General features: G+C 40.1%; 1 protein-coding gene and 1 long non-coding RNA gene across 11 annotated transcripts in view; one reads left to right on the forward strand and one right to left on the reverse strand.

The window, feature by feature from the left end:
• Positions 1-12993, forward strand: part of LOC125755463 (uncharacterized) — a 40992-nt gene extending 27999 nt beyond the window's left edge. Inside the window, exons 3-4 of one of the 2 annotated variants that reach the window (XR_007412087.1) lie at positions 10559-10646; positions 12392-12993. This is a non-coding gene — a long non-coding RNA (uncharacterized LOC125755463). Of the gene's footprint in view, positions 1-10430; positions 10647-12391 lie in introns of those variants that run through there. The other variant, XR_007412086.1, reaches the window with a different exon arrangement.
• Positions 1-26836, reverse strand: part of MAPRE2 (microtubule associated protein RP/EB family member 2) — a 157717-nt gene that overhangs the window by 58952 nt on the left and 71929 nt on the right. For all 9 annotated transcript variants that reach the window (XM_025429145.3, XM_035718963.2, XM_025429147.3 and 6 more), the window contains one exon: positions 4333-4460. In XM_025429145.3, coding sequence (XP_025284930.1) covers positions 4333-4453 — 121 coding nt within the window. In that variant the 5' untranslated portion in view covers positions 4454-4460. The remainder of the gene's footprint in view (positions 1-4332; positions 4461-26836) is intronic.

Here is a 26836-nt window from a genome sequence, read left to right on the forward strand (position 1 = left end):
TCAAATACTGATCATGTTTCTTTCTTTTTAAACTAGTGAAGAGAATACCTAAATTTTCCATCCAAAAAAAAAAAAAGTTTAATTCCAATTAAATTTTACTAAAAATACTAAAATGCTCAGGAAGATAGCTGAGCTGTTAACCAGCATAGGGAGGGTCCAGGCAGTGCCCACCTGACATCCAATTTGTATCTCTGCATGTGTAATAAGTCCGCGGTTTGCTTGTCCTGTGGAGTGGTTGGGAGGGAGAAAGGGAAGGTTGCGTGGAGGAGATAGGCCAGTCTGCGCTAGGCTTTGGAGGGATGGGAGAGCCAGTGATCTCGAGCTTGCTGGCCAAGCCCAGGCAGTGACTCAGCAGCAGACCCAGTGGCTTTGCTGCTTAGATCCCAAGTAGGCAAGAGAGGATGGGGACAGAGAAAAACAGATGCCAAAAGTTTCAAAGAATATTTGGTATGTTAGAATAGGGGACGAGGGGTACAGAGGAAAAAGGAAAGGTGTATTTCTTCCACCCCCATTAAATTCCTTCCATTTCTTTCCGTTCCTCTCCATATGATCTGCTACCTTTTCTGTCATCTCTAACATGGTATCTCAAGTTGTTAAAGCTGTTTGGTATGGATTTTTAGCACCATGCTGCCCATCCTCCATCTTGAGTACCTTATAGTCACTGGTTTGAGCTGGTACTGAAGGAAACACGCAGTATCTCACCCCACAAAGAGCACTGGCAATTTTACCAGCACTTAAACTAGAAACAATTATTTTGAAGCTGAATCAATCTGGCATTTTATGTGATTCAATCCCCTATTCAACTACGGGAAATCCAGAGTATTATTCATTTTTATTCCCCCCCCCCATTCATTTTTAAAACAGATTTGGGTGAGCAGTACAGTATCCTGCTATTATAGGGAGTGTTCACATCCACCGATACATTGCTTTCTATTTATAAAGCCCAATCTCTCACCTGAAAGGTAAAGGTTGCTTTTCAAAGAAATGAATGCAAACTGAAAGTGCCTATGATTCTATGACCCATATTTACTGTTCAAAGGAAATTTTCATAAGGTTACATCCTTGGGATAAAATAACGGGAGAGAAGAGTCATTTTCATTGTTTTTGCAACTTACTGCAATCTATCTCCAAGTCAGGCCTTCTCACACTACCTCTAGCTTTTAAAATGTTTGTATACAGATGAATGTTCTATAAAGGCAGAGAATTCTGAAGAAAAAGGGAGACAAATGTGAAACAGTAGTTTAACTTCTCTATGAGCTAAAGAAAAGCTGATGTTACTTTTAGTATCAGCTGGGGGGAGATCTCTTAGCAGGAAATAAAGAAATAGAAAATAATGTAAATGGGGAAAAATGCCACAGGGGAACTGCCAGAATTAAAGCATAAGACTTTAGCAAAAAGAAATAATGTTATTGAATAAGGAAAAAGATCAGTTTAAATACATGAAGTTATTTTGTGTATTTTCCCACAGCATACTTAAAATACAATCACACACAATAAACTGAAGTAATTGAAATAGAGGTTGAAGAAAAAAATATTATCCAAGAATTTGACTACTTAGAAGCCAGAGAAATCACTTAGGTCACCATTATTTGTTCTTATCCTAAAAGCACTGTCCTAGCTTCTTTAAATGTCTTCTAGAACAATGAAGGGTATAAATAAATAAACTCATAAATAAATAACTAGAAAGATAGCATCTTCCTGCTAAATGCCATTGCTGAAGAGAAGAGTCATAGACTAAATTATGAATGAGGAAACTGTGCCCAATAGGTTTTGGATATTCTTACTTCATTTTTAGTGGTTTGGGGTTTCTCTAAAATGCACTGCAAGCTCTTGGCTACAGCACAAAAGTACCTGGGGTGCTTGTTAAAATACAGATTTTAGGCTTCATATCCAGAGACTCTGATTTAGAAAGTCAAGGATCCTAAGAATCTGCATTTTTAAGCAGCCCCATAGGAGATTATGAATGCATATGGTCCACAGTTTGAGGAAACTACTGCCTAAAATTAAAGACCTGTCTTTGTACTACACAGATTAACATGATTTAGGCCAAAAACCATGTTAATCTCTATACAATAGTTTTTTGTGCAAAAAACTGTTTCAGAGCAGAAAGGAACCTTTAAATCTATTTTTCTGAATCATCAACCTCGTAACCATAGGTAGCCTGTGAGTTATTTTAACACAAATTATCTGTTCAGTAGTGATCAAAATGGTTTCTACAGGTTTCATCAAACCACGCTTGATAGCAAATAGCTACAGATGGTTGTAAAATTATACCAATGCTTTAAGAGAACTGTACAAGAATATTTCACAAATGTAGCTTAAAATTTTGCTGAATTTGCCTTATTAGACATGTGAAAGATCTGCAAAGAAAAAAAAATATATATAACTTCAACATTTATTACATCTATTACTACTTTATCTTAAAAAATCCTAATTGCCTTCCATTGCTTTTGCTAGCACAAACCCTCTATGCTTATTACAGAGAAAGCTGTTCATGGGCTCCTTTACCACTGAACTCCTTCCTTCTCATCTCTTTTCTTGATAACCAACCCCCATTCCCCTTATCCACATGTGCATACACCCACTTTGAGAGTAAGATCCACATTTCTGTCTTTGCCCCTAGCAGTTGCAAACTGATTTTCATTCCTCCTGAAATGCACATTTCTGAGGGAACAGAATATATCAGGCACTGTGGAAAAGTGGAACTACAAACAATTACGATATTGAGGGGATATGCGCTATTAACAAAGGAATTGCTAACAGAAAACTCTGGGTTTTTTTTTTTTTGTTTTTTTGTTTTTTTTTTTTTTAATTCCCAGCAGATTAAAAGTAAAATACTGGAGTGCTCTAGAATGCACAGCAAGAACAGTTCCATAAAATAGGGCTGGGTAGAGATCTGTAGTTGAATGAGATAAAACAACAGGGGCTGTTTCTCATAGTCATTGTTGGAGTTATGTCAATAGGCCAATGATATAGACCTTGCTAATCATCAAGGTCTAAGCCAGCTTTTCTTTAGCTTGTGCTCAAGGGCAAAGAACTGGTTGGTGAGCTTCCATTACTGACCTCACAAATTACAGGACTTATGTTTGTGGCCTGGGCACAAGGAGGGTGAGTGAGGTAATGCCTTGGTTCTAGCCAACCTCACCGTGCTCCTCGGGAGACAAATGATTATGAGAGAAGAGGTGTCAATAGTAACGGAAGTCTGTCCTCTAAGAGTCTATTCTCAAAACTTCACCGGACAAAGGAGAATATAGTCACTTATGGGTACTGGACTCAGGCTTATCTGAGGGGGGCTGCTGGGGGGTTTCCAAATTTTGACTACACTTCATGAAATCTCTTTATGCATGATCCCCTGCGAATGACCGGATAAAGCTGTCCCACTGTACCGACACCACTGCAGCAGCTGAATCTGCCAAGTCTCTTGTAGCTGTCATGTCTTGTGGAATTTAACATGAACACATTTCAGGAATATTTTCCAATACCATTTCCATGTCAGAACCAGAGAAGAAATCTCTTACCTATAAGCTCACAAGAAGAAAACACTTCCTATATCCAAAGGAAGACATTTTCTCTGATAAATACTCTAAGAATGAATTACTTTACCAGTGGCATGTTTTTATAATATGCTCCTACTTTATCACTGAAGTCAAATCATTTTTAAAAAAAACTCAATATGCATTCCTTGCAGATCTACCAGGCATGGTGCCACTGTAGGCATCTGACCAAGAATAAGACCCAGTCCTGTCCTCAAGGACTTCTGGTGCCTTCCAGGGAGTGGGAATTGGACCTTCTAACACAGCATGGTTCAGAGCTACTTTGGAAGAGTGGGCACAGTGTCTTGGGAGATCTGGGAAACTCTTTAGAGGGGTGACAACAGAGTTGAATTTTTAAGTGTGAATGAGATTTGGACACAAATGAAAAGAAGAAAGACCTTCTCAGCAAAGATAGCATGAAAAAAAGTTATGGGATGCAAAAAGGTAGTCTGTAGGGAACAAGGAGCATTTTGTAGGAGTAAGGCATGGGGGGTATGAGAAGAGATGGAGAAATTGAGGAGACAGGATGCAGCAAAAACAGAAAGAACTTTATCAACCGTGAAAAAGAATGAATTTTATCCTGTAGGAAGGTTTTTTTTTTTTTCTTTAAGAAGGGGGTGCAGTGATGCCCATGATCACATTCTTTAATTATACCTAAGTCTTCCCCCTTTAATCATGTATCAATACTGATAAATATTTTTCCTACCTAAGATGTATCATCTGTGGTTCATTTAAATAACATTCAACAAGATAAGCAGTAAACATTTAGGTAGACACATAGAAAAAAAGAATCTCTTACCTGAACAAAGCTGTTCCACTTTAGTGTAGTTTAAAGATACTATGTCATTAACCCATGCGATGATGTCATGTCTGCTCATAGTTTCTTGGGTTATCGAGGTAGAATACACATTGACCGCCATTCCCCAACTAGAAAAAGACAAACAAGGAAAATATTAACTCCAAAACATAAAAGATCCTATTCAAGGTCAGGATCCTTGGCAGAACTCTAAGGGATGGAAAAAGTCTGCTTTGGTTGAGCCTTTTTTCTCTTCTCTCTTCCACATATTTGCTAAGATACATTTAAATTTCATGTATGCACGCAGTACTACATCTCCCTCCGCTGGACTCCAATGCTTTTAAGGTTCTGAGATACCTATTTTCTCACATTAACTTCATCTCACTGTCATCTGTAAATCTATGTGTGGTATTAAAAAGTTATCAAGTCTATAACAGCATGCACTGGAGTTACCCTTCATCTTTATATGTAATTTCATCATACTTTCGTTACTTGCCAACAGTGCCCCTCGCGTAGTCTTTTTTGGAGATGTAAATGGGACCTCTGCTGTATCCAGTTGCAAAGGCTAGAAACACCAAGTCCATTCTTGCCTCCTCAGTATCCCTCACCACCACATCTGATGAATAGTAAATTCTATTGGGTCTACCTTTAAAGCATTTTCAAACTTTGGTCAATGCTCACCTGATGCTATGCAGTAGTCTTTTCCTGGGTCTCCCAATGCACTCTTGCCCCCCACCACGTATTCTCAACCCAGCAACCAAAGTGATTCTACTGACAAAATTCAGATGCTTTCCCTCCTTAGTTTAAAATCCTCCAATGGTTACTCATCTTACAGTACAATCCAAAGTTCTTACCAAGGTTTAGCAGGCCTCATATATTCTGACACCTTTCCTTACTATCCTTTACCTCACTCTACTCCATCAGGACACCTCTAGGTTGTTTCTTGAATTCTTCAAGCTCACTTGCTCTTTAAGGTCCTTAGCTGTGGCTTCAACAAGGACCATTCCCCAGACAATTGTGAGGCGCATGCCCTTATCTGCTTCATCAAGGAGGTGTCATCTTTATCTCCTATTCTTTTTCTCCTCATAGACCTAGGATAGAAGCTCCATGGGGGCAGGGATTTTTTTTCCATTTTATTCTTTGTATACACCTGGTGACTAGTTAAGTTCAGACACAGAGTAGGTTTTTAATACAAACGCTGAATGCAGCAATGTGCCCCCCCAACCTCCTACTCACGGAAGGTAAGCAGGGCTGTAGGCAAACTATGTAAGCTACCAACTTTTAAAAATCAGTTTTAGAGAACATCCACTTTTGAAACAGGCTTCATGCAGGTTTCATTAGGAAAAAATCCTCACCTGGCATTCTTTAGCTCTAACAGCCTTGGACGAAATCGTCACAAAAAAAATAAATAAATAAAAACATTTGAATAATCTGAGAGATATGTACTGCCTAAATGCACAAGTCTTCCCTTTAATTAATATATTTCTTCTGACCACTGCATGACACCTTTCCCCAACTTTTCATCAGGGTGATACATACAGAAAAAGTCCTGCTTAAAATATTTTTTATCTATAGTTTTGTATAACTGGTTTCCCTTTTTCGAATAGACTTTTTTAGAGCTCTTCACAGCAAAATTTAATGTGAGTATAGAGTTTTCCCCATACCCTCTTCTCCCCACATACACAACCTCTGCCAGTATCCATACCCCACACCAGCTGGTACATCTGTCACAATCAATGAACCTACACTGATGCACTATCATTGCCCAAAGTCCGTAGTTTACATTAGGGTTCACTCTTGGTGTTGTACATTCTAGGAGTTGTCACAAACACATGATGGCATGTATCTACTACTGTAGTGTCATACAGAGCAGCTTCATTGCTCTAAAAATCCTCTCTGCTCTGCTAATTCATACCTTCCTCCCACCAATCCCTGGCAACCACAGATCTTTTTACGGTTTCCATAGTTCTTCCTTTCCCAGAATGCCATACAGTTGGAATCATACAGCACGTAGCCTTTTCAGATTGGCTTCTTTCACTTAGTAATGTGCATTTAAGGTTCCTCCATGTCTTTTCATGGCTTGATAGCTCATTTCTTTTTAGTACTGACTATTCCACTGTCTGAATGTACCACTCAGCTAATAAAGGACATCTTGGTTGCCTCCAAGTTGTGGCAATTATGAATAAGGCTGCTACAAACATCCATGTGCAGGTTATTGTGTGGATATGTTTTCAATTCATTTGGGTAAATACCAAAGAGGGCTGTATGATAAGAGTAGGCTTAATTTTACAAGAAGTTATTAAACTGTCATGTCTATTCGAAGTGGCTGTACCCATTTTTGTATTCCTGCCAGCAATGAATGAATGAGAGTTTCTGCTGCTCCACATCCCCACCAGCATTTGATATTGTCAATGTTTTAGATTTTGGTCATTCTAACAGGTGTACACTGGGGAAAAAAAAAATTTAAACCTGGTTGAAACTGCAACTTTACTAATTCTGTGCATATAATACTGAAATAAATCTTTAAAAATTATGTACTTTTTTATAAATACAACAGAGAGAAAACACAAGCAGGGGGAGGAGCAGAGGGACAAGAGCTCGTGTAGATTCCCCACTTAGCACAGAGCTAGATATGGGACTCAATCTCATGAAGCTGAGATCATGACCTGAGCCAAAAAACAAGAGTCAGATGCTCAACCCACTGAGCCACCCAGGTACCCTTACTTGCATAATTTTATGTAAAATGTGTGTATCAATTTCTATTTTGAAAAACTGCGTTTAAAAAAAGAAGAAAAAGAAAAACTGCATTTATATAAAACTTACCTTGAAAGTTTTTCAATACATAAAAAACCAGTTGTGTTTACTTCTTGGCTTCAACTGTTATCGATATTGGCCAATCCTGTTCCATTTATACTAGTCAATAGTCTCTGCCCCAAATCCTAGTCTCCATTCCCCAAGCCAGTTTATTTTGTTTTTTTTTTTTTTTTTTTTTTTTAATTTTTATTTATTTATGATAGTGACAGAGAGAGAGAGAGAGAGGCAGAGACACAGGCAGAGGGAGAAGCAGGCTCCATGCACCGGGAGCCCGATGTGGGACTCGATCCCGGGTCTCCAGGATCGCGCCCTGGGCCAAAGGCAGGCGCCAAACCGCTGCGCCACCCAGGGATCCCCTATTTTGAAATAAGTGTCAAGCATTTTATCATTTTGCCTACAAGTATTTCAGTATCTGTCTCTGAAAGATAAGGCCATTAAAAAAACTCAAATAGCATTATCACACCTAAAAATTTAAAAAAAATTAAGATTTTATTTAATTATTCATGAGAGACAGAGAGAGAGAGAAGCAGAGACATAGACAGAGGGAGAAACAGACTCCTCACAGGGAGCCCAATGTGGGACTTGACCCCGGGACTGGGATCACACCCTGAGCCAAAGGCAGATGTTCAACTGCTGAGCCACCCAGGCATCCCAAAATAAAATTAGTTTTAAAAAAGATTTATTTGAGAGAGAGAGAGAGAGTGAGCAACAGCACAAGACCAGAGGGATGGAAAAGCAGATTCCCTCCTGAACAGGGAGCCCAATGTGGGGCTTGATCCCAGAATGCTGGGATTGTGACCTGAGCCAAAGGCAGATGCTTAACCAACCAGGCCACCGAGGTGCCCCCCAAATAATTTAATATCAAATATGCATTATAATGTCTTATATTTTTTTTAGTTTGAATCTGGACAAATAAGGTTCATATACTGTGATTCTTTGATATGTACTGTAAATTTCTTTTATCTATAGATTTCTTCTACATTTCTAATATTTTCCTTGTAATCTTTTTTTTTTTTTTTACTATTGTTTAAGGAACTGAGTTGTTGCTTTTCTTTCTTTTTTTTTTTTAAGATTTTATTTATTCAGGGATCCCTGGGTGGCGCAACAGTTTGGCGCCTGCCTTTGGCCCAGGGCGCGATCCTGGAGACCCGAGATCGAATCCCACATCGGGCTCCCGGTGCATGGAGCCTGCTTCTCCCTCTGCCTGTGTCTCTGCCTCTCTCTCTCTCTCTGTGACTATCATAAATAAGTAAAAATTAAAAAAAAAAGATTTTATTTATTCATTCATGAGACACAGAGAGAGAGAGAGGCAGAGACACAGGCAGAGGGAGAAGCAGGCTCCATGCACCGGGAGCCCGATGTGGGATTCGATCTCGGGTCTCCAGGATCGCGCCCTGGGCCAAAGGCAGGTGCCAAACCGCCTGAGCCACCCAGGGATCCCCTTGTACAGTTTCTACAATCTGGATTTTGGTCACTGCATCCCATCGGTGTGGTATGACATATTCCTCTGTCCTTTCTGTTCCTATAAATAGCCCATCTGATCTACAGGCCAGATAGGATTCAAGTTCTAATTGGGGGTTTGGAGGCAGGACTACCTTGCAGCGTTTGAACTTCCATCAGGAGACACCTATGTCTGACTCCCTTTGGGATACTGTTAGCTGTTAATAGTATTTGTTTAGATCCACCAATTCTTTAGAGACTTTAGAGTCATATACTATTATTTATTTTGATTTATCACCTAGAATAATTCTACAAAGAGAAGTTTCCCTTCTGAGGTACTGGTAATATAACAAAGACAGGGCAGATGTCTGATTTGCTGTATTTACCATTTTTCAAAATAATGAGGTAGTTCTCTAATATTCTCCAAACATTACTAATGAGGTTATTCTTGAAGTATAATTATGAACTCATGGCAAGTATGTTTCAGTTCACATTTCAACCCACCACAGTTTATATCTCCACTGGGGGTAAGCTTGCAAGAACTTATTTAAGATGGTTTTTTAGTTCTTCTGACAAGGTCCCAGTAGTCTTTGATCACCTCTTTGCTTTCTGGTATGACAAAATATCCCAGGCCCAACTTGGACATTTCTTGCCTTACATGTAGAACCAGTTATTTCTCCAAGGGTTCCTTATTTGTTTAGTCACAAATGGTATTTAGAAATAAATATTTTAAGCATGGCTATATAGGACAGAAAAATCTCATTTTATACAAAAACCTATATATTTAAAAAAGAGTTGTGTTTGGAGTGCTTATTATGTCTATAACAATAAAAATCTGCTTTCTACCTACTGTGCTAAGTGAAGATTTTTAAAAAAGAATTTATTTATTTATTTATTTGAGAAACACAGAGAGCATGAGGAGGGGAGAGGCAGAGGGAGAGAGAGAAGCAGGCTTCCCACTGAGCAGGGAGCCCGAGGTGGGGCTTGATCCCAGAACTTGGAGATCACTGAGCTGAGCTGAAGGCAGGCACTTAACTGACTGAGCCACCCAGGTGCCCGCAGATTTTTTTTTTATAAATGTAAAATAAATATCTATCTATCCCCCAAAGCACCCTCATCTCTAAAGTCTCTTCCCCTGAAGACCTGAAAACAAAACAAAACAAAACAACACAAAAACTCATGGTATTGGCATTTCAGATAATGGGACCACAGTTACTGCTTTTCTACAACACTTGTAAAGGTTTTTGAGTATCTGGTTAATAACATATGACTATGTAAATGTTATAAAAATCTTAGTAAAGATAATTCAAAATTTAGAACATTTTGAACTGCCTGCAGTAATTTTCATTTGCTGGCAAACTTTTGGCAGCTGATGTACTCTTCTGATGGTTTCTTCTTCAGGCAATACTGGAAAGCTTTTGCTCTACCATGTAATCTATCACTGCAAGATGAGGCTGCAAGGCCTAGAGTTGTGCTAGATGATATCCAGCCAAATTGGGATGAAATTTTTTTGTTTAGATGATTTGAAAACAACTAAACACAAAGCAGGAGAGATCCAATCAGGCCTGCGATTTAGAGAGATAATCCCTATAGAAGCGAGTAGAGATGTTCTGGGGTTTCCTAACAGAAGTGTAGACAAAGGAACAGGTGGGTGAGTTACAACTGCTTTTAAGAAATCCTTGAGAACAGGGAAGCCAGTCGTTCATTGGCTGGAGGTTTTGCCAATCAATCACACTCTCCTCTGAGTCTTTACTGATAACATTCACCTAAGGTCAACAAACTTTCCATATCTAAACAGACATTCAGTTCTTGAAGGCAGGTAAAGTACTATGTACCTTGAAGGAGCTTATTACGTTAGGAAGACCATTATAAACGTTTAAATAGCACCTGATTTTTGCTTTAGAAAAACTCCAGTTAATTAGTTACTAGACTCACCACTCTAACCTCTACCACACCCCCTCTGTAACCAACACAGCTGCAGTTTCCAGAAACCCCGGCAATAAGAGCAACTTGCTTTAGGGGACCTGTGGGAAAACCAGAATGGAGGGCAGACCAAGATGAAGGTGAGTGAATAAAGGTTAGGAAGATTTTAAGTTTTCTTTGCTTTTTTCCCCTCTTTTGTTAAGTAAACTCTACACCCAACGTGGGGCTTGAACTCATGACCTCAAGACCATGCTCTACTGACAGAGCCAACCAGGTGCCTCTATTTTCTTATGTTTTCTTAAATAAAATGATAAAAACACATTAAATAGATTTCCATACCTACTTCATGCTAATAGCAATGGAACCAATACAGTTAATTTCTATTTACAATTTGTGCTGATTAGAATATTCTTATCAACCTTCCTCCAAATTTCACCAAGATACTTGCAGTTCATTTCACTTTGTGGTTGTTTTTTGCTCCCTTTATTAGTATCCCATCCAAAAGCACAATACCTTCTGATTTTAAGAGAGAGTGCTGGGTCCAGGCCCTTTCCCTGCAGAAGGGCTGGTGCTCTTCCTAACCCCTAGCAAGTCAGGTGGCCCCAAGGCACAAAAAGAGTTCTATTTCTGCTCTGCCTTTCATGCTTTTCTCTTCCTAATTCCTTCAACTCCCACTTTTTCTACAGATACAACTTCAATACATTCAAGTCTAAAGTATTTAGGTGACTAAACAGTTCACAGAAGAAAACTGATCTTTTTCCAAATGTTAAACTCAAGGCTGGTGAAAGCATATTTAATCACCTTAGCTTGTTGTGGACACACTCTAAAATCCTAAGATTTCATTATAATTTCTTGGCTGTCAATCTAGATTACAATACAAAGGTAAAAGTACTAGCCCCTGCTTATTCAGAAACGTTTGGATAACACAAGGAATTTTTCTATTATTTTAAAGTGATTTCATGCTCCCATTTTGATCCTTGAAAGAATGTTGTGAGGAAGGCAGGGGAGGAATTATAGCCTTCCCTGACAAATGTGGATTCTTCATCTTCCTGAAGGTAGGGATTAAAATAATTCATACAAGACATTGATGAAAGAAATTGAAAAAGGCACCAATAAATGGAGAAATATTCTGTGATTATGGATTAGAAAAGTATTGTTAAGATGTCCATACTACCCAAAGCAATCTCAGCTTCAATGCAATTCCAATGGCATTTTTTTTTATAGAACTAGAATATAAAAACTTGTATGGATCCACAGAAGACCCCAAAAAGCCAAAGCACTCTTGATAAATAAAGAAGAAAAATGCCAGAGGTCTCATGCCCCCTGCTTCTGAACTATATTGCAAAGCTATAATAATCAAAACAGTATGGTATTGGGGCAGCCCTGGTAGCTCAGTGCTTTAGCACCGCCTTCAGCCCAGGGCCTGATCCGGGAGACCTGGGATCGAGTCCTGCGTCAGGCTCCCTGCATGGAGTCTGCTTCTCCCTCTGCCTGTGTCTCTGCGCCTCTCTCTCTCTGTGTGTCTCTCATGAATAAATAAATAAAATCTTTTTAAAAACCAGTATGGTATTGATATAAACATACATAAATCAATGGAAGAGAATAAAGAGCCCAGAAATAAACCCACACATACATGTATGATCAATTAGTTTGACAAAGGAGACAAGAATGTGCAATACCGGAAAAGACAGTCTTTTCTATAAATGGTGATGGGAAAACTGTGCAGCTACTTGCAAAAGAATGAAACTAGGCCAACATCTTACCTATACACAAAAATTAACTTAAAATGAATTATAGACTTGAATTTAAGATGTGAAGCCATAAAACTCCTAGAAGAAAAAAACAGGTGGTAAGCTCCTCACTGTTAGTCTTAATGTTTTTTCAGGTCTGACTCCAGAGACAAGGGCAACAAAAGCAAAGGTAGCTAAGTGTAACTGTGGAAAATTAAAAAACTTCTGCGTGACAAAGCAAACCATCTACAAAATGAGAACTGGGAGAAGACATCTGCAAATTATATATCCAATAAGGGGTTAATACCTAAAATGTATCAAGAGCTCATACAACTCAGTCACAAAACTAATCCTATTAAAAAATGGACAGAGGATCTGAATACATTTTTCTCCCAAAACACAAAGACGACCAACAGGCATGTGAAAAGGTGTGCAACGTCATGAATCATCAGAGAAATGCAAATCAAAACCACAATGAGATATCACTGCAAACCTCTTGGAAGGGCCAGCATCAAAAAGACAAAAACTGGGCAGCCCTGGTGGCGCAGCGGTGTAGCGCCGCCTGCAGCCCAGGGCGTGATCCTGAAGACCCTGGATCGAGTCCCACGTCAGGCTCTCTGTATGATGCCTGCTTCTCCCTCTGTCTGTGTCTCTGCCTCTCTCTCTCTGTATCTATGAATAAATAAATAAAATCTTAAAAAAAAAAAAAAGACAAAAACTAACAAGTGTTGGTGGGGATGTGGAGAAAAGGGATCCTCACACACTGCTGGTGGGAATGTAAATTGGTGCAGCCACCACGGAAAACAGTATGGAGTTCCTCAAAAAATTAAAAATAGAACTACCATATGATTCAGCAATTCCACTTCTGGATGTTTATCCAAAGAATACAAAAACACTAATTTGAAAAGATACACCCACCCCTATGTTCATTGCAGTATTATTTATAATAGCCAAGACACGGAAAATGATGTGCGCATTAATGATAGATAAAGATGATGTGATACACACACACACACACACACACACACACAGAGCTACTCAGCCTTAAAAAGGCAATCCTGGTATTTGTGACATGTGACAACATGGATAGACTATGAGAGTTTTACACTAAGTGAAGTCAGAAAGAGAAAGACAAATAGCACATGATTTCACTCACAAGTGGAATCTAAAAAAACAAAACCCAGACTCCTAGATAGAACATAGTGGCAATTGCCAGAGGGGAAAGGGAAAGGGGTCTGTGAAATGAGTGCAGGGAGATCAGGGGATACAAGTCTCCAGTTATAATTCTGGGTGATGTAATGTACAGCAGGGGGAATACAGTCAATAACCATTGTATTAACTCTGTAAGGTGACTCAGTAAGTAGACTTCTTGGGATCAGTTCACAATGTATGTTAAATCACTGTTGTACACATGAACTAGTAGAATATACTGCATATCAATTATGCTTCAGTTAAGAAAATTTCAAAATACTAATTTTTTAAAAAAGATTTTATTTTGAAGTAATCTCTACACCCAACATAAGGCTCAAACCCACAACCCCAAAATCAAGAGCCACAAGCTCCACCAATTGTGCCAGCCAGGTGCCCCTTAATATACTAATTTTTAAGTTTACTCATTTCCAAAGACTCAGTCAAGAAAAATTAATGGCTAAGAAAGGTAAGTAATTCCAAATTCTACAGAATAAAGAGACCATGCACCATGGAAGGTTTACTCTGAAATTATTTCTTATGTAACTCATTTTGCCTCTCTGCCCCACCCTAACCCTTACAAATAAATCATAGCCATCCTCCCATCCTCTGGGAGGATGGGGGTGGGGGGAAGCAGCTACTTTTCCTCACTTCCTCCCTTCACGCTTTCACTCACTCCTTTTGAAGGAAACAGTGTTTCTTTTGGTAAGGCTTGCCACAGGCCAGGTGTCCCAGGATCCTGGCTCTGGTCCTGTTTTGGGTGTGCGGCTATAAGGAGAGGAATCTGAGAAATTAATTCTGGGAATGAGGCATGTGGAACTTATTTGGATTTTGATTTCTTCCCCCTACAACTAACGTCTGAGTTTGCCAGGCTTCCCAAGTTTAGACACGACCATCTGTAGAAGAACAGCCCTCCATAAGTGGTTGACTACTGTCTGCCACTCTAAGAAGGCCCCACTTGGCTGAGATTTACCCCATTCTGAAGCTGAACCTTTAAAATACCTTCCTGACGTAAGTTACCTTCTTTATGCCTCTCCCTAAGGGAGGCTGCATGCAACTGGAAACTTAACATTTGACACAAAATTTCTGAAACTTCAACCCACCCTTTGCCAATACACTCCATTCACACACAGATGTCTGACATCTGACAACTATACCCAGATTTGTGCCTGTCCGTCTTTGCTCTCATTAACAGGTCTCTCTTCTCAACATGTTCCCTCAGAGGAGAATCTCCCTCTACCAGTCTAAGATAAATCCATGCAATCCACCCTTCACCCAGATTCTCATAAATGAAAACCAAGAGTGGCCTGGAGAAGAGGTACAAAGAATGATGTGATTTTCTTTCACCTGAGAAACATGAGTTTAGGCACATAAGGATTTCTGAAGTCCTTACAATCCATAACCCAAGTGGTTTCTTCAGTAATACTGAAAGGTGTCAGTGCTTCATGGAAGCCATGTCCTGCTGCCCAGGTGTTAGCATTCCTTTCAAAATGCCTCAGAAGTTGTTTGTACCATTTCTCCATACATGCCAAGGTAGAAAAAGCACCTGTGAGCCATAAGAACACCTGTTTTTTTTTGTTTGTTTTAAACCAGTGATTGGACTTACACTTGGTCTAGGTCAAGCCCTCACTTCTAGTTCCTATCTCACATGGTGTTCTTTGCCTCAAGTTTTTGAAGACTGTCAAGGTTGGCCTGCTCCTACCTACCATGTAAAGGGGGGGGGGGGTACATTATTTCAAACAGATTTGCAAACTGCTTTTTACTCAGAAATAATTCTTTGTCATTTTAGCAGAAATGGCCATTCTGCAAATACTCCAAAGCATTCACAATGATAAGATTTTATTCTTTTTTTCAAAAAATATTTTATTTATTTGACAGAGAGAGAGAACGCGCACACAAGGAGGGAAAACAGCAGAGGCAGAGGGAGAAGCAGACCCACCCACTGAGCAGGGAGCCCACCATGGGGCTCCATCCCAGGACCATGGGATCATGACCCAAGCTGAATACAGACGCTTAACCGACTGAGCCACCCAGGCGCCCCACAACTATAGGATTTTAAAAAGAGATTTAGCCAATCATTGATATAACACTGAATATTTTCTTCTCTTACAAGTGGCATCTTTCTATAATAACCTGTAAATATTTTGAAGCAGCAGATCCCATACTAGCCAAAGGAAGAAATCCCCAAAGCTGTTCTCCAAGACCACTTCTGCGTTAGAATCTATGTTGTCCACTCCATCTGAGGGGGACCAAAGAGATTCAATCCCACAGCAGTCACTTAAATGAGCGAGTTTTCCTTTGAAAAGCCTTGTAATAACACGACTAGATTCAGCCTGAGTGCCTCCTTCCTGGCTCCCTCCCTAACAAAAGACGGATGTGAAATCTCCTGTGGCTGTCCCTCATAATGAACTGGGCATCAGCAGGGAGTGACGCGTAAATGTGTCCCCTGAACCAGAAACTTCCCCGCTTTTCAGCTGTGCATAATTCATTCTCTAGATTCAATACCGTGAGGGGTAGGACTTAAACATTTCACCAACGAAAGGCTATCTCCAGATAATTCTCAATTCATCACTTTCTCTTTACTTGTGACCTGCAACGTGGGGGCAGGGAGACAGTATTTGTTTGAGGAGGGGGATCAGGACCCAGGGAAGCCAGCGTTACAGAGGGGATCTCAGAGACAGACCCAGACAAGATGAAATCTCCCTGGAGACACCGCACAGAAACAGCACTGAATTTCCTTTAAAATTGGGTCCAAAGGCTTCCATTTAACTTGTGGAATGAATGATGTCTGCGTGGATTGTAGGGCTGGGATGAGAATTTAAGAGGTCATTTATGGTCTTCAGGTAATAACAACACACTTAGGCCGCCGCAGGCAGATGTGCATCTGTTTTATTTTTACGAGGCTCTGGGACTCTGCTATGGGATGAGACAGACAAGGCAAGGCTAACTCCTCCAAGCACGGCCTTCCCTGGAGAGTTCCACCAGCTGGGGGAAGGGCCTCCTCGGGAGCAGAGCTGGACGCAGCTCCGACCTCAGACAAGGACGGTGGAGGAACGTCAGCACACGGCCGGCCGCCGTGACAATGATATCGTGATATATTTTCTTGAGATCAGGCTATTCACAAGGTGGAGCTGGTGAAGAAAACCAACCTAAGGAACTTTGATACTAGGCTGCTTAGGAAAATGCCGGATCCAACAGGAGTTTTATCAGGCTTTTCTAGGCAGGCTAGAATTGCAATTATTAATGTGCTCCTCAGTATCAGCCACCACTTAATGATGATGATGCTTAATGATAACACTCTTAATGTGAGCACCAAGTTTCATCTAGCGTGACAGAGGTCCTAGCTCTAGCTAATAACTGCCACCTCTCAGAGAGAATGAACAGAAAATACTTCTTCCAGATGCTCATCTCTTTTACCATTTAACTGTTAATTTTAAAAACAATTCAATTTGCTCTTGTCATATCACCATGTACTATTTTTAAAAAAGTAATAGTAACTGTACAAGAGTACCAGTACTTGGCACTATTTTTTTTTTTTAAAAGAGAAAGATGCACACACGCGAAAGGAGATACTATAGCTAGCCTTGAAGATCTACCTCCATTTTAACAGCGTCATTATTATCCATGCCAGGCCCATCAGGTACTATTCAGGAGGTGCTTCCTTAGTTGGGCTGCCCACAGTACTGTAAGGAGATGACACAAATGCAACTTTCAAAACAGTATATATAGGTTTTGATTTTTTCAAACTCGGAATTAATGAGTCAATAGTTATGGCCCTGAAATGACTTGGAAACTTGGCTTTTATCCCAAGAATGAAATTTTTGAATTCTAAAACAGTTCTCGGTGGCATTTGTGATGTTCACAGATATGAAATTCAGTTGCGTATAAAGAAAGTAAAAGGCTAAGGACCTAAACACACACACACAGGCATACATTTCTTCTTATGGTCAGAAATGTAGCTGATTATATTTGCTTAAATGTCCATCTGTTTCAAACAGTGGGTGGTGGCTTGGTCCATGCTCTGAAAATAATTTCAATGACCCAGAGCTCATTCCCATGCCACAAGGCTTGGCTGGTCTCCTCAGGGCACCAACTTCTGCTCAGTGCCCCACTCCCACCCCCAACTTGGCTCCCAGAACATCTACTCGTTCTTGACCATATGCCTTCTGTTTATTTTCCCAGCCCTACTTGGCTCTGTTTCCTCTCACTCTGACCTTAGCTCTCTCCCATGATCCAAGTCATTTCCAGTCAGGTCCCAAGCCTCCCCTCAGCGTGACCTCAGGTCAACCTTTCAGGGTATGGGTGTTGTACCCACCACGGTGGGCAATCATACTCAGTAATTAATCCATCATGCATAAAATTAGGTGCACAAAATAATGCAGAAGAGTATGTGATGGCTGAATGAACATGCCAACACTAGGCAAGGTTGTGTGGTAGGTGAATTTTGCGGGGATGTGCCCACTTCTGCCCCCCTCCTTGAGGTACTGTGCGCTGTTGGTGCTGATTCCTCACCGGGTACTTAGCATCTTTAGCTGTTTGCCTTCCCTAAACCTCCTCATAATAGAAAAACAAATGAGGCATGATAGCTTCAACGATAATCCTTCAAGGCCTTAGGCAGAAAGAGGTCTCTTCTAGCACTTGGCACCCTGGCCAGAAGCATCTCATGCTTCAGGTTCAGCTCAAATATTAACTCCTTAGCAAGCTCTTCTTGCCCACCCTCTCAAGTGGCTTCCTCCAGCTATTCCCATGTCACCCTCTTCTTCCCTTTTTGCTACTAACACAGTCCATTATGATCTCATCTGTTTGCTGCCTGTTCACCACCTCCTGCCCCCAGAATGTAAGACCTATAGAGGCAGATACTTTATTGAATATATTTTGTTAACTGCTGTCTCTTCTTTGTCTAAAGCAGTGCCTGGCACATAGTGGGTCTTCAACAAAGTAAATGCCCAACGAAAGTATGGGTGGGACAATTTCATGGGGAGTGGAAATTCACAAGGTGTCTGAAATCATACCATGTAATAAGCAACTGCCAATGTAGGTCTCTAACACAATATGTGATAGTTTGGAGGGAATACATTAGGGTTGAATGGATTCAAGGCCTCTTTTAGGCCTAAAAAAGAATCACATAGAGAAATGTGCCATTTTTTAGGTCTCCAACATGGACATTAAAATCTCAGTAGCTATTCTGCAGCTTCAAGAGAGCACTGATCTAGGAATAACAGGCACTGACTGGGTTCTGGCTCCAGAGCGACTATCAGCTGGATTCTTAAACTTGGACACATATGCCTCATCAATCTGGATGTCCTTTTCTTTAGAGAAATAGGTAACACATTTTCTCATTTCGTCTTCACAATGCTATGTGATAGCTACTGCTTTTGTGCCATCATGTGGGAAAAGACACACACAGACTCAGGTTTAGTGACTGACTTGTAGTCAGTCGCAATTGAGTGGAAGAACTGGGATTTGGAGCTACCGCTGATTCTAGGATTCTTGACTTTCTCAACAAAGCCCCTTTCTACTCTATTATGTCATTAGAGTAAGTGGGAAGAAAAAAGAACTCCAAATGAGACACAATTGTGCTCTTCAATAAAACCATTTTTCCTTTTTATAGTTCTACCAAGGCCTCATTGTACATTTTCACTTCAACCAAATGAGTTTTCCTGAAGAAGAGCTTGAAACGTAGAGATTTGGGTGACTACTTAGTTTATTGCCGGGAACAATTTTTGGCTCAAAAACCTGCCAGCTGTAACATATAAGCCATGCTAATATTTTAGGAATCACCATACTTCACATTTCTAGTTACTACTTATTTTGGACGATACTCTTTCAATATGCTTTTGTATTCATTTAATCAAAATGGATGGAGACCACATACGTTACTGCTTATAACTTTTTTAAGCCTAATAAAATACATTAGATTGGTATCTGGACTGGATGTTTAGAGAAATCTATTTAAAAAAATAAATCTCTTGGTATCTCACTCTTAGAGGTTAGGGCCTATCCAAAGGTCTGTACTACAGTAAAATTCATTTATAAAAAGTTTATGAGAATTTTTTGAGATGGAAATGGAAAGTGAAATACCAATAAAATTAAGCCTAAAAGGATGAGGGATGTGCAGGCCAGTGTTAAAATACATTTTGGTGAATCTGACTCCCAAATGGGTAATGTACATGCATATCCCTTGCTATTTAATTATTTTCATAGTAGATTGACACAGAACCAAAATGGCCAACTGGAGAAACAGTATAACATTAAACTTCATAAATAATACATATATAAGACAAGGCACTGATGAGTTTTTTTATGGAACCTGCTTCCCACCCTAGAGAACATCCTGTGAATTATATACAAGATGGCTGCACATTAGGAGAACAGGAAATGTTAATTTCAGTCTTTTTTGAGCTAAGATTAGTAATGTTCAGCCAAATTGGTGTTGCAATAAGGAAACACCATCAAAAACAGGCACACTGTTTTGTCACCGCTTCTGCAGGCCATCGACCCCAAAACTTCCTTTCCCAGGTAAAAGGATTCATTTTGGTTGGAATGGATTTCCCCCTTGACTTCCTGTAATTCCACCCCAGAGTCACAGGGCATCCTTCTCTCTTCCTCCCTACTCTTTGGGCAACTAGATACCAACCCTATCTTCCTTGTATACTGGAATAGAAAAGGTGCATGTTATTTTGTCTTGCTTTATTTTTTAAAAAGATGTGTGAGAGAGAGAGTGCGCGTGCCAGCACACACTCGCAGGAGCACGAGTGGGGAGGGTGAGGCAGAGGGAAAAGCACACTCTTCACTGAGTAGGGAGCCTGATATGGGGCTCGATCTAGGACCCCGAGAGATCATGACCTGAGCCTGAATGCAGATGCTTAACTATCTGAGCCACCCAGGCACCCCTTGTTTTCCTTTTAAACAATGAACTCATCTACCATTTATTATTGTAATGAAGAGACCAGACTTTTTTTTAAAGATTTATTTATTCATGAGAGACACACAGAGAGGGGCAGAGACATAGGCAGAGGGAGAAGCAGGCTCGCTGCAGTGAGCCTGATGCAGGACTCGATCCCAGCACCCTAGGTTCACGACCTGAGCCACCCAGGTGCCCCCAACAGACTTTTATATCAGATGCACCCAACAAAAATCAGTTTACATACACACCTTGCAATACCCCTCCACTTCCCTGTCTACTGCTTTGCTACAAGTCAAAAGTTAGAACATTTCTTGCATCAGTGTATTAACACTGTGAGTCTCCAAGGGAAGTACAGGTATTGAGCATTTGAGTCAACACTGGATAAAATCTGTGCCTTGTCCAAACTGAATCGGATGCAGAAATAAGATCAGATACATGGCAAAAGCTTTGTGTTTGTTAAAAAGTAGAAGCATGGAGTTTCTTAAATTGAAGCCTCCCTTTCTGATTGTGCAGCTCTCTGGTAGGAGAACTTATAGGAGCAATGACAAAATTTAAAACTGTTGTCATTTAACAAATGTGGGGGATCTAGTCTCTACTGAGTTTAGAGTGTTTTGTTAAGATATCTAAAGACAGAAAAACAGCAAGTGATTAATGAGCATTCAGCACTAATTAAGGGAAAGGAAATTACTTAGGCGAAGCCCTTATGAACCATTTGACTAAGTAACTAGAGCTATTACTATAGATTAAAAAAGTCTAAAGAATAAGAACGGTGAGTGGATGAAGTTAGTTTTAGAGAGGATGTATGTTAGGAGTTACCCAGTATTTGAGCCAATTTGAACAAATGAAATCCTAACCCCATGCCTAGCTTCTAGGTTTAGTTTCTAAGATTAATTTGATTTAGAGACTTTTAAAACATTTAAGAAGTTAGATTTGAATTCAACAATTGAGTATAACTTTTTTTTCTTGCCTCCTCAGACTTAAATCAGATAGCAAGTATTATACTGGTTTATTCAGTATCTTAAAGATCTGCTTTAGTTCAATTTTAGCTATTGTTACAGTATAATAAGCATAATAAGCACAATACCATAAATATTGACTCATATACATATTTGTATGTATAAATATTACAAAAGATTATTTTAAGATTAAATGTCTTAGTTTGATGAGGTGCAGAAAACAAACTCAAAGTAGGAGGTTAATAAAAAAAACTTTAAAATGTGATGTCAAAGTACTATTTTAAAAAATAGTTATATTAAACAGTATTTTTTCACTATAAAAAAACCCCCAGAAAATTAAAGACCTCTTATTTTTTATAGGAATGCGTGCGATGTATGAATTCTATACATATAAAAATGGGTATATGTGTATACACACACACACACACACACACACACGTAATAGGTTGAACAGTGACCCCCGCCCCCGCCCCCGCCCCCAGAATTCACGTCCACTTGAAACCTTCCTAAATGATCTTATTGGGAAACAGTCTTTGCAGATATAATTAGTTAGAAGTTATACTGGATTAGGACCCTAAATCCAAAGGCTAGTGTCCTTCTAAGAAGGCCATGTGGAAACAGACCCAGCCACACAGGGAAGGAGGTCACGTGGTGACAGAAGCAGAGATTGGAGAGAGGGAGCTACTGGGAACACACAGAGCCATCAGACAGGGAAAGGCCAAGAATGATTCCCCTCCAGAGCCTTCAGAGGGAGCATAGCCCTTCCAACATCTTCATTTCAGGCTTCTAGTCTTCACAACTTTGAGGGAATAAATTTCAAGCCACCTAGTTTGTGGTAATAGTGTTATAGCAGGCCTAGAAAACCAATACGATCAGCTTGATTCTCTTAACATATTGTGATTATTTTTCTATCTTCTTCATGTGTAATATGTGCACTACATTTCATTGTGTAGGTGGGTGTACTGCAAGGTACCTGATTCTACAATTTTTATGGTAGCATGCTTAACTCCAAGAACTTCTAGTTTGGTCATTTCCTCTTTTAGAGTTAATTATTTTTTTTTTTTAATTTTTATTTATTTATGATAGTCACAGAGAGAGAGAGAGAGGCAGAGACACAGGCAGAGGGAGAAGCAGGCTCCATGCACCGGGAGCCCGACGTGGGATTCGATCCCGGGTCTCCAGGATCGCACCCTGGGCCAAAGGCAGGCGCCAAACCGCTGCGCCACCCAGGGATCCCTCTTTTAGAGTTAATTATTATTTCAAGACGAAACTGGTGGCCACTTAAATGCTAACAATGACCAAATCATTGTTGGCTCACATAAAAAGACATGGACATTTTTTCACATTCTAAAAATCTTCAGGTGATTTTTGGTGGAGGTTCAGTTGTTTGTTAGACTCTTTAAAGCCAAATGGACATCATTGGTTCTGGGCTCCCATTTTAACAGAAAAGGAAACAAGAAATCATCTTATATTATTAAAAAAAAGTCCCGTCCTTGGCCATCGTAAACTAAGGGAATCACAGGATGTCCTGTCTAATGGTATTTGGCTTCCTTTCATGGAACAACCTCAATTAAAGCAAAAAGAACACACTCAATTCTCAAGTGATTATCTGAGTGCCTGTGACCTGCTCAGCCCCAACCAGAACACAGAAAATAATCTGTAACCTAGATAGCAAGACATTACTGCCATCATGGAAGCAGCAACTTATCTGGAATTTGGCCTGAAAGTTTTGCAATAAGATGAATAAATGGCAAATGAAATAGGTTAAACTAAAAAAATTTACTAATAGACCTATGGCATTTGCAAAATCATAAATGACCTTATATTTTATAGTCTCTTTGGATTTTGAAACATACGTGGTTAAGAAACTTGGCTTTTGGCTGCAAAGATTCTGGAAACTAAGCATCCCCACTCTGTCAAAAATTACAGGGTTACTCAGTTGATCCTTTCAGGTAAACCAAAGACCTTACTGGGTGTTAGCTTCCCAGTTTCTCAGTTCTACTTAAGGAAATTATTCCTTAAGAGTTTCCAGAATTTAGGAGTCAAACTGGCATAGACAAAGCTGCCAAATTAAAATGAGAATACATCGAGGAAGAGTTGGGGGATATTTGCCTCCAAATTCTCCCCCCCCCCCCCACACACACACACATACACACTCTCTTTAACTACTCTGGGCAAAAGTTTTTAAGTATGAAAATTGTTCCTTGCTACCTTTAAAGAAGAAAACATTTCAACACACATTTTCCTCAAACATAGGAGTGGAAAATTTGATCCAGCGTTAAGGGGACATGCAATACAAAGAAAAACATACCTATGTAATCATTGGGTTCTTCTCCACAGAATTATAAAAGCATCCCCTAGCTATCAAGATGTCAGAGAAAACTTAGCTTTTAAATTTAACTTATTCATATGCAACTTTTAAGGGGGTATAGTGGTTGTTTGTTTTTTCCCCTGAACTCGAAGAATGATCCTGTCATTTCACGTTTTAGAAATCTATTTTAATAGAATCACTGAATATGTACTCACAGGGAGTTGGACCTAACTGCTAGAAAAGGCACTGTAGACAAAGACCAGAAAAATCAACTATTCTTTTTCTTGAGGTGTCTATATGGAGGTTAAGAAGAACTCAAGACTCATATCCAGTAAAATCTAAGACAAGACTATATTACAGTATCCAGGATTTATTTTTTACAATCCTCTTAATAATAGGATAAAACATCTAATTTTAAAAAACAGAAAACTGACTGCAGACACCTCACTAAAGACACACAAAAAGCCAATAAGCATCTAAGACACTTAACATCATTCATTACCAGGAAAATATGAATTAAAATCTTAATGAGATACTTTTTATACATCTGTAAGGATGGCCAAAATTTAGAAGACTGACAATACCAACTGTTGTCAAGGATGTGAAGCAACTAGACCTCTCACATGCTGCTGGCAGGAATATGAAATGGCACGATGACTTTGGACATTCGTAGTTTCTTAGGTTTGACTCTATGACTCCACCATTCCCCTCATAGGTATTTATTGCAGAGAAATGAAAACATATTCCCATAAAGACTAGTATGTGAAAATTCACAGCAGTTTTATGCATAATTGCTAAGAACTGGAAACAACCCAAATGTTCATCAACTGATGAATGATAAAATATGGTGTAGCCATACAATGGCTTACTACTCAGCAACAAAGAGTGGCAAACTGCTGATAAATCCAATCTGGATGAATCTCAAAATTACGCTGAGTAAAAGAAGTCAGACCCTAAAGAATACAATCTGTATGGTTCCATTTATATCAAATGTGACCTACTGTGTGGTGACCATGTAAGCAATGACCACCATGTGTGATGAAGTGAAGCAGTGGTTACATGGGGCTATGGACAAAGAGGAGTCCCAGGCATCTTCTGGGAGTGATGGTTTCAAGGGCATACATACTTGAATCATACACTCTAAATGGATGCAGTTTACTGTATGTAAGCTTATTCCTAAATTGATAAAGGGGAAAAGACTACAGCCTAATCTGCTTGAATTTTTTTCAAGACTCATTTTGGACTTTTAACATCTGCTGCATGCCAGGTTTTATGCTAGATACTGAGGCCACAAAGATAATAGATGATTACAGACAAAGAGTGACAGAGTAGACTGAACTCCAAATGACAACACTAGCTGACACGAGAAAAAGCATTTACTTTGCACCAGTCACTGCTTAGCATGCTTTATATTCTGCTGTTCATTTAAATCCTCATTAAGAACTCTGTGAAGTTGGTGGGTTTTTTTTTTTTTTTAAGATTTATTTATTTGAGAGAGTGCACATGCATGAGCAGGACCCTGAGATCATGACCTGAGTCAAAGGCAGACGTTTAATCGACTGAGCCACCCAGGCGCTCCATCTGGACAGAAGGAAAATGAGGCTTAAGAAGCTAAAAAATTTGCCCTAGATCATATAGTTAGAAAGGGGTGGGGTTGGCATAAAAAGGCTCTCACCAGAGCCTAACTTTGGCCTGCTACAACTCCCTACTTCTCCAAAGCAGTGGGGACTTGGAGAACCCCAACTGGTCTTAACATGGGAGTAGGAACAGAGGTGCTGGATGGCACAGGCTACCTCCTCAGTCCTGTCCACACTCATCACACAGGCTGGAAATCCATTCGTTGTTATTCATGCTGACATCTGTCAGTCAGCATTATAACGATGCTATCTGCCTGGCCGAAATCCTAGAGAGAGAACATCTGGCTTCTCCAACACCAAACTTGCCTTTCAATTTACTGTGCATTGCTAACCCCACTACTAGGGGATTTAGCACACACTTTACAGGTCTACATTCCCTCTGCCTAGGTGGCTGAAGGCTCTCTCTTTCTCCCTCCCGCTGGAGAACTAGTGTTAGAGGGGCAGATTTACTCTGCTCCCAGACACAGGACAAGACAGCAAGGAGGGAAGAGGGAGAGGTTGGCACACCCACCTGGGAAGCCTTCACTCCGTTGCCTGGCTCGTACCCCTCCTTGTACCCACCACGCACCCCCTCTTAGCAAGATGTTCAGCCCAACAGCTCCACAAGCTTTCTATTTCGTGATTATTGATGGTGAGCAGTCCCCTATAGCTAGGATAATGCATTCAAAGCTTCCCTTTTGTTTATTCTTAATTGGTCAGTCTCCATGGGGATTCACTCAGCCTTCCCCCAGACTAGGGGGTGAGGGGGCTGGTGCTGTGAATGCAGATGGCTGTGTGGCACTATCACAGGGGTCACATTAAGGCCAGATATTGCTCAATAACTTCCAGAAGGTGGGAGGTTGCACCAGGAGCCAGGGAGGCCCACAGGACTGCAGCAGAGTGGGGGGGAAAAAAAAGGCATAGGCAATGTAACCTCCAGCTTTAAGGGCCCGCAGGGTACCTGACAGCAGGTGCTCCAAGGAAGAGAAGAAAACAAAAATTCAAAGACGGTATCAAGAAAGAAATCTCACAGAGGATTACTTTGCAGTTAGTGCAATATTCACGGAGCATACTAAGCAGGCTGGACACATCACAGATCAGCACAGGCAGCAGCTCTGGGGCACCCAGGAGAAAATGAAACAAAATCCGGATGATGGGCTGCAGGGCGTGCAACCTCCCTGGGGCAGATGCCGGAGGGGCACGTTTCATTTGTGACTTGTGATGTGGTTTTAATGTAAGAGGAGTACCGGCATTAGGCCAATCTTTACTATCATCCACGAGACTTCAGTTAAGTCCTAAGTATTTGGAGATGTTTCCCAAACATACTTCAGCATGTAAGCCTCATGGTTAAAATGAAAACTCACTTAATTTTTTAAATTCGTGCTATTAAAGTGTTAAACCACCACTGATTAGGTAATCCATTTACATAATGCCAGTTAAAAAAACAAAAAAGGTACACATTGACTTATCTATCTAGTCTCCATTATATATGCCCTTTGTTTCTCCGAGCATATTGTGTAGATGGGAATAGATGTTCTCATTTGTCTTTTTGCCTAATAGTATACTGTACTATTTTTAACCCAGTGATGGTCAATGCAACTATCCTAAAAATCTGGGGATCA

This window comes from Canis lupus, chromosome 7 (genome assembly GCF_003254725.2).
Source record: "Canis lupus dingo isolate Sandy chromosome 7, ASM325472v2, whole genome shotgun sequence".
NCBI classification, from domain to species: Eukaryota; Metazoa; Chordata; class Mammalia; order Carnivora; family Canidae; genus Canis; species Canis lupus.